Source organism: Hemiscyllium ocellatum, chromosome 3 (assembly GCF_020745735.1).
Source record: "Hemiscyllium ocellatum isolate sHemOce1 chromosome 3, sHemOce1.pat.X.cur, whole genome shotgun sequence".
Lineage (NCBI taxonomy): Eukaryota > Metazoa > Chordata > Chondrichthyes > Orectolobiformes > Hemiscylliidae > Hemiscyllium > Hemiscyllium ocellatum.
Window position 1 is genome coordinate 51,909,122 of NC_083403.1, and position 8,761 is coordinate 51,917,882.

The 8,761-nt window shown below is 38.6% G+C and overlaps 1 protein-coding gene across 2 annotated transcripts in view; it reads left to right on the plus strand.

The window, feature by feature from the left end:
- eif2b4 (eukaryotic translation initiation factor 2B, subunit 4 delta) overlaps positions 1-8,010 on the plus strand; it is a 43,007-nt gene extending 34,997 nt beyond the window's left edge. For both annotated transcript variants that reach the window (XM_060849983.1, XM_060849992.1), the window contains exons 9-13: positions 615-717; positions 3,371-3,498; positions 4,317-4,491; positions 5,932-6,112; positions 7,708-8,010. In XM_060849983.1, coding sequence (XP_060705966.1) covers positions 615-717; positions 3,371-3,498; positions 4,317-4,491; positions 5,932-6,112; positions 7,708-7,904 — 784 coding nt within the window. In that variant the 3' untranslated portion in view covers positions 7,905-8,010. The remainder of the gene's footprint in view (positions 1-614; positions 718-3,370; positions 3,499-4,316; positions 4,492-5,931; positions 6,113-7,707) is intronic.
- The last annotated feature ends 751 nt before the right edge of the window (positions 8,011-8,761 follow it).

Here is an 8,761-nt window from a genome sequence, read left to right on the forward strand (position 1 = left end):
AAGAGCCAATATGGTGACACAGTATGAAGGTTGGAGATGAGTGTCATAACGCCTGGTCATTGCTGACAAAGTGGGTTTTTTTTCTTCGTGTGTTGGGAGAATTATCCTGATATTGTTATCTAAAAGCCCTTCATCAACTAAGCTGAAATGATTCAAGAGGGTAGCTGATCAACGCCACCTCAAATGCAATTAGGAATGGGTAATTCACCCACGTCTCCTCACTTTAAAACAAAAAAAAATTCCTATTTGTAATTCCTCTCCATCTGCAGTGTGAACGATAAAATGGCAAGAGCTGTTATGACAGGAGCATGCCCTTGGTGGAGTTCCTTGGGCTGCAGTAAGTAACACAATTTGCCTTCAACAAGTTTGTGTTTCTTTATCCACAGATCCTTTTGGTAATTTAACAATTCTTTATAATGATGAACATTTAATGTCTTTCCATGCTTATCCCAACAATTTTTGGATAGTAGCGTGTCTTCCCAGTGGCTGCATCATCACAACTATCACTTCCAGTGACCTTGATTGAAAATGATACTCCTGTTAATAGACAGTACTTCTATGTGTTCTGTTCTTTTAAGGATTTATTTTGTTGATGTATTGTTTCTGCCTTCCAGTTTCCTGAACCAGTGCCGATCACTCTCAACGAGTATGGGCAATGCTATCAAATTCATTAAGAAGGAAATCTCAAATATTTCTGCAAGCGTAAAGGAGGATGAGGTAAGAACAATTCTTTTAATTTAATCTGATACTTTTCTTCTTAGAAAGTTACTTTTCAAGAAACCCCAAATTTACCACAGATGTTGTTTTGTGTGTAAGTCATAAAAATGACTGATCAATTTCAGAAGGGGAAGAAAAAGAAAAATTTAATTTAACAGGAATGTACTTTATATCCATTTTGTTAAATGCTGATTCAATCAAGGAAAGATATAGGCTCAGTTCCAACCCTGCTCTTGAATCATCACTGATATCATGTTCCTTTTCTATGGCCTTGCTAAAACTGTTTGGGTACTGAGGGTACCTTATAACAACCTGATCCAAAATGTTTCACTGTTTGGAAGGAGATTTATAACATACTTGGCTCAGCCTCCCATGTGAACAAAAGGAGTCTGACAAGGAAAGAAAATAATCATTGGCAAAGTAGTTCCACATCTTTCTAAACTCTGCAGTCTACAAAAGCTAAAACCTTTCAGAAAAGTAATGGTTTATGCTGACGCTGAATTTACTTAAATTTACTTAATTTAGAACCATGGTTTGGGTCATGGGCTGGCTTTAGCATAATTGGATGGCCCTAATCCAGCACTTCAATTTATAGTTATAGAGTCACAGAGATCTAAAGCACAGAAAAAGGGCCTTCAATCCATCAGTCTGCGCTAGTCAAAACCAACCACCTAACTGTTCCAATTCCATTTTCCAGCACTTGTCCTATAGTTTTGTATGACTTGGCATTGCAAGTGCATATCGAAATGCTTCTTAAATGTTATGAGGGTTTCTGTCTCTACTACCCAACAGGCTTGAGTTCTGGATTCCCTCCAACACATGCAAGTTTTACTGATTGTTAATGTAACTTGTCCTTGGAATCTAACTGTTATGTTCAATAAGTGTTTAAAGTAATTCGGCGAAAGTGGGTACTGCAGATTACAGATAAGATTAGAGCTCGAAAAACACAGTAGGTCAGGCAGCAGGAGCAGGAAGATCAGTGTTTCGAATAAAAGCCCTTCATTAGTAAAGTAATTAGTCAATGAGCAAATAAAAATGTTATGATTATAGAAATGCCATTATTATATTTCGATTAATTTAGCAGCAAAGGTGTAATTTAAGTATATAATTAGCCTTCTCTTCCTGTTCGAGTATTTTAGTAGTATATATTGTAATAACACCTATAGTGTTCTATTCTGATATAATATTGCAACATCAATAAACCCTGACAGCACATTCTATGATAAATAATAGTTCCCATTTCATGGCCTGTTAAATCATGGAGAAAAATAGATTTGATTCTTAATTTTCCTAAGATGGTCACAAAAGATTTAAGCTCTTTAATCATTGGCAGGTTCAGGGAAATTTCTGTCACAAAGATTGAATGATTAAGATAGCCATGCAGCGTGTTAAGTTTATCAGTGATTTTGACTTTGAGGTATAGTGGTTTGCAGCATGGAAACAGGCCCTTTTGGCCCAATTTGTCCATGCTGCTCAGTTTTCACAATTGAATTAGATAGGTGGGAAGGAAGATTGGCAGATAGGACAGGTCATGAGGATGGTGCTGAGCTGGCAGGTTGGAACTGGGGTAAGATGGGGGTGAGGGGAACTGAGGAAACTGGCGAAGTTCACATTGATGCCCTGGGGTTGAAGTGTTCCAAGGCGGAAGATGAGATGTTCTTCCTCCATGTGGTGGGGGAGCGGTGGTGGAGGAGGCCCAGGACCTCCATGTCCTCAGCACAGTGGGAGGGGGAGTTGAAATGTTTGATCACGGTGCAGTGGGGTTGATGTTCCCTAATGCGCTCTGCTAGGAGGCGTCCAGTCTCCCCAATGTAGAGGAGACCGCATCAGGAGCAACGGATACAATAAATGATATTGGTGGATGTGCAGGTGAAACTTTGGATGTGGAAGGCTTCTTTGGGGCCTTGGATGGAGATGAGGGGGGAGGTGTGAGCGCAAGTTTTCAAAATGTGGCCTAACCAACATCTTGTAAGCTGCATCAAGACATCCCAACTATTATACTCAGTGTTCTGATTGATGAAAGAGAGCATGCTGTGAAAGCCTTTAACACTACCTTGTCTAGCTTATGACTGATGTTCCAAGGCGGACTGCCCCACAAGATGTGTTGTGGCCTGCTGACACCAGGTTACTCAGTTAGGTGACATGCCTCTGACCTGTGCTCCGAGTAAATATATTTTCTACATTTAAGTCAGCAAAAATTTCTGAAAGATTCATCAATTTCTGTGTTACTGTTCCAACCTGTTGTAACTGGTTGAACCAAGATGAATAATTTATTCTTTGGCTATAAAACCTTTTTCATGTGAGGCGAGTCTTGAGTTTGGAACAATTGTTCAGACCCCACTTTGATTCCATTCTGTGCTCCCTGGTGGTATGACATTTTTTTCCTGCTGAGGTGGTTTGATGTCCTGTTCCTTTTACTTTATATATTGATGGATTGCTTAAAATCTTCAAATCTTTTTGGCTTTGCTGAATTTTTGAAATCCATTCTGGATGTGCTGTACATGTTCTGCTTTATGTTTTTTGTTGACAGTAGGGGACCAACTTTTAATGCAGTCCCAAATTACTTTTTTTGTGCATGATCTTTTGTTTCTCACTCTATCTAAAAATAAAAAGAAACAAATATCTGTAAGCTTATCTTTTGCTTTACTTCCAGGCAAAACAAATGCTATTGAATTGTATAGATAAATACGTAAATGAGAAGATTCACCTGGCTGCTGAAGCCATATCAAAATCAGCATCAGAGAAAATTAATGATGATGATGTAATTCTGGTATATGGATGGTAAGTAATATTGGAAATGTTGAGTTGTTTAAATCATTAGTCCCTTGTTAGTATTAAATAGATTTCCTATAGTGTGGAAACAGGCCCTTTGGTCCAACCAGTCCACACCGACCCCCTGAAGGGTAACCCACCCAGACCCATTTGCCTCTGAATGATGCACCTAACACTGTGGGCAATTTAGCATGGCCAGTTCACCTGACCAGCACATCCTTGGACTGTGGGAGGAAACCAGAGCACCTGGAGGAAACCCACGCAGTCACAAGGAGAATGTGCAAACTCCACACAGCCCGAGGCTGGAATCAAACCTGGGACCCTGGTGCTGTGAGGCAGCAGTGCGAACCACTGAGCCACCGTGTCGTGAGATTATCTTGGATTATGGTGCAGTAGCTACAAAGTAAAATAGTTGTCTGAAATGATATTGCTTGCATGCAAGAACATGTCTAAATTTAAATGTTTCTGTTTGTTTTAAATTGGACACCCACGTGTCTTTTGATATTTGCACACTTTTCTGTGCAGTGCACCAATTAGATGTGTATCTTATTCTATATCACTGTTTATCCGAGAATAGGTTAGCACTTTTTTGAAGATGAACTGTCATTCTGTGAGCATAATGACATGAAGGAAAGTTGTTATTTGCAAATTGGAAATATCAAATAAGATTCCTTGACTTGAAAGTTAGTTAAACCTTCTTGAAAACAATGATTGTCGAATGATAAAGCGCAGGGATTGTGTTGGTGCATCATGCTCTGTGCTATCTCTGAATTGTAAATCATAGCTTTATGCCTCAAATTGTATTCTGATTTTATTACCTTTTTCAGTTCTTCTTTAGTGACCTCTATCCTTTGTGATGCACACAAGGCAAAGAAGTTCAAGGTGATAGTGGTAGACAGCCGGCCTAAACTGGAAGGAAGAGAGGCACTCCGGAGATTAGTGCGGAATGGGATTCACTGCACGTACATTCTGATTAGTGCTGTGTCTTATATTCTACCTGAGGTGTGTTTGTAAATATCCTTAAATGTCTTTCTGTTTATCACTTTAAAAAGTTATCACTTATTCTGCTTAGGATATCCTGCCTTTTTTGAAAAACAAACTTTTTTCTGTTCACTGAGACACAAGGTCTTGGGGAACTGTATGACTAGAAAATACTTCTTTTTGTTGTATCCATTTTAGATCTTTTGAATGCACATAACATTGTTTGGGCTTTGACTAGAAAGGTTGCTGATAGTGACACTGAAAGATTATCATTGACACCTGCCAGACAACACTTGCACTACCTCCTTACCATCACTAGATGCTCATGAATTTCCTTTGGGGCCAAAAGTAATGCTTTGCTGATTGAATTCTATGCTGAAAATGTGTTGCTGGTTAAAGCACAGCAGGTTAGGCAGCATCCAAGGAACAGGAAATTCGACGTTTCGGGCATAAGCCCTTCATCAGGAATGAACTGATGAAGGGCTTATGCCCGAAACGTCAAATTTCCTGTTCCTTGGATGCTGCCTGACCTGCTGTGCTTTAACCAGCAACACATTTTCAGCTGTGATCTCCAGCATCTGCAGACCTCATTTTTTACCTGATTGAGTTCTATGTAAGAGTGTATTAAAAATTAAGCTAATGCCCCAGTTGGTCAGGACAATATAGCCAGAGAAAAGCATCTTCGTTTCTGTGTCAGTGTGATGTTTTGAGCTTTGTGATTGGCTCTGACATGCTGATCATTGTGAAAGGTACAGAGAGAAACAGTGACACAAGTTATTCTGTGAAACATGCAGAAGGAGGGCTGTACATAAAAATATATCTAAAAACAAGACATTTCAAATGTTGGAAATCTTAAATAAAAACTGGAAGTACTGGAAATACCTTGGCTGTGGAAACATTTGTGGTGCAGGAAGCAGTTAATGTTTCAAGTCATGACCTTGAATTATAAATATCTCGCGCATTCAACGAAAATAAGTAAACACACAAACACAGAATAGAAATCTTGGGCTGGGGTGTGGCAGCAAGTGCGTAAATGTGGTCATTGTATGAATAAAATATAACAGGAGAGAATGTTGGAGGAAAGCAGCACACTCAGTGGAAGACTAGGAAAGTATAACAATCAGAATGTGAGATCAGCAAAGATGGGACTTATTTTTCTAATACAAGTTCTGTTTAATGTCACTGCAAGTTAAGTGGAATAAGTTTTAAAATGCTGTCTCACCTATCACAGTTTTCGCCTGTCTTCAAAATGTATGTGACATCTGAAATTACAAAAAAAAATGGTATGATTCAAATTTTGTATAGTATTTGGTGATTGAAAGCATTATTTAACATTTGCATAGCCTTTCCTGTCCTCCCATGTAATTAATTTAGCTGCTTGGAAATATTTTACTTTTTGAAATGACATTTGGCCTACCCCCCAAGGTTTGCATTAACTATCCAACATCATTTTTCACATAGGTTTCTAAAGTGTTCCTGGGTGCACATGCCCTCCTGGCCAATGGCTATGTAATGTCACGTGTGGGGACATCACAGATCGCACTTTTGGCCAAAGCATTCAATGTACCAGTCCTGGTGTGTTGTGAAACATACAAGTTTTGTGAAAGAGTTCAGACGGATTCATTTGTATCGAATGAACTAGGTAAGTATTATATTTTCTTTCTCTCTTAGACAGTTACACTTTCGAATGAAGGAGTGGTCTATTTATAAAGTTATATAATAGAACTTATGTTAAATGAAGGCACATTAGTAATATGTTCTATTCACTACTGTTTGTGGAGGGTGCAAATAGCCCTGGCTACTCATTTGAAAAAAAATAATCTGCTTTTCTTGAAAACTATTTCTGTTGAATGTCTCCTTAGCTAGCACCATTGTTTGTGATGTCAGATGCAAAGTTCCATGCTACCTTCCACCTGGCCGTGGTAGTATTAGGGAAGTTAGCATAGGAGTGAACATAAAATGTATAGAAAAATGAGGAATTTTCTTTCTGTTCAGGACAATAAATTAAAGTGGACAGTTCAGGAATTGTTTGTGGAGAATGATGTTAACCTTCACTTACTATTTACGTCAATACTGAAATGTAATAATATTGAATTCCTTACTGTTTTTATAGTTTTGTCTGTTGTTTTATCATATATCCTCTTTCAAGCTGTGACTTGTTGCACAGTAGTCTATACCTCAACTGCTTAGACTGTTTATTTTATCATGCCTTCAGCTGTGCTTGTGCTATACAATCCTAATAGTGTGGTCATTTAGTTCTTGTATCAGATTCAGCATGAGTAGTGAAATATTATATTAGACTTCACAACTGAAATTAAACAATTAAGAAATTAAAGATAATTACTTATATTTCACTTCTCTGTCTTCACTACTTTAATTTTTGTTTTCTGTATGGATACTTCAGTATTTATTAAATTTGGCTTTACATAAAAAATGAGATTTTATTTGCTTTCTATTGCGTACAAGTTTCGTTGCACCTTTTGGAACTGAGAATAAGATGGGAAAATTTGGCTCTTGGCAGAAAAGTGACTACAGAGGTTTATGTTGATAGCCTTGAGGCTTTGAGCATTAACTTTGGTCTCATTATTATTGCAAGTGCTTAAACTTCTAAGGAATTTGTTTTTAAAAATACAACGTTTGTTGTGGCAGAACAGAGTATTCTGTTCATAGGGCTAACAGACCAGTTATATCTTGAAAAGGTAACTTATCTATGGGTTAATTGTGACAACATGTATACGGCATGGTGGCACAGTGGTTAGCACTGCTGCCTCACAGTGCCAGAGACCTGGGTTCAATTCCCGCCTTAGGCAACTGTCTATGTGGAGTTTGCACATTCTCCCCGTGTCTGCGTGGGTTTCCTCCGGGTGCTCTGGTTTGCTCCCACAATCCAAAAATGTGCAGGTTAGGTGAATTGGCCGTCGTGTTAGGTGAGGGGTAAATGTAGGGGATTGGGTCTGGGTGGGATGATCTTCGGAGGTTCGGTATGGACTGGTTGGGCCAAAGGGACTGTTTCCACACTGTATGTAATCTAATCTAATTTTCATGTGTTATTAAACTCATAGATGAATAAACCATTGCTGATCTCGTATTTCTGAATTATTGTTGAGTGAAAGAAATACTTGCATTGTTACAGCACCTTTTACTAACACAAGATATCCCAATACATTTTCCAACCATTAAAGTTCAATTATAGGTTTAAGTACATAAGTGAATTTTCTGAATTTTTTCAATTTTCAGATGACCCGGATGATCTTTTGGTGACTCGGAATGGAAGCACTCCACTGAAGAGTTGGCACTCAAATCCTAAACTGCACCTTCTTAACTTGGTATATGACGTCACACCACCTGACTTCGTTGATTTGGTAATCACAGACTTGGGAATGATCCCGTGTACCTCAGTTCCAGTTGTACTCCGTGTAAAGAATGTGGAGTAGTGGAACATTGTGAAACCATCTGATCAATTGCTATGGACCGTGATGATTGTGGCTACAGTGTTAATCAAGTTTCACTGGCATCTATAATTAAAAAAAGGTTCGTTCATTTTGTGTGTTCTTCTGTGGAATGACCATGAGAAAATTTGTTGAACTTGTTTCAACGTGATTGTACTTGCTGAACATGCTCACAATGTCCTCTTTCAAGTAACTCCCAAGATCCTATTGAACAAGTTAGAGCGAAAATATTTGGTTTAGTCTTCAGTCCTTGATAGACGTCATGCTGGAAGCATGTACTAACCATTTCATTTGTTCAGCTTTCCAACTGGGAGGATCTGGGAGCGGCATGAGATGAGTCACTCATCCCCATACGACTTTACAACTGTTTTTTTTTGCTTCTATCCTTGTTGTCAACGGATTTCACAAAGACTTATGAGCAGTGGAAGGGGGTATCAGAAAGTGCAATCAGATACTTGGACAAACAGTTGAGTATCATGGGGGGAGTTCTTAAGACAGAAAGGTTTAGCCAGGGAATTCCATAGCTTCATGACTGAACGCATCACTAACAGTAGTGAGATGGAGGAGATTTGCAAGAGACAATGTAATAAATCGCAGTCTGCATTCTGACAAAAGATCATTGGACTCAAAACTTTAACACTGTGTTCTCTCTGCAGATGCTGCCAGACTTACTGAGTTTCTCCAGCAGTTTCTTTGTTGTAATGAATAACAAGATTTGGCTTAGTATGAGGTTTTAAAAATTGAGAGAGGCATAGATGCATTAGGATTTCTGCAAATGTATGACAAATTTAAATGAATGTTTGGGAGTTGGTGACATAGTGGTGTTAAGAGTGGATTAGGCA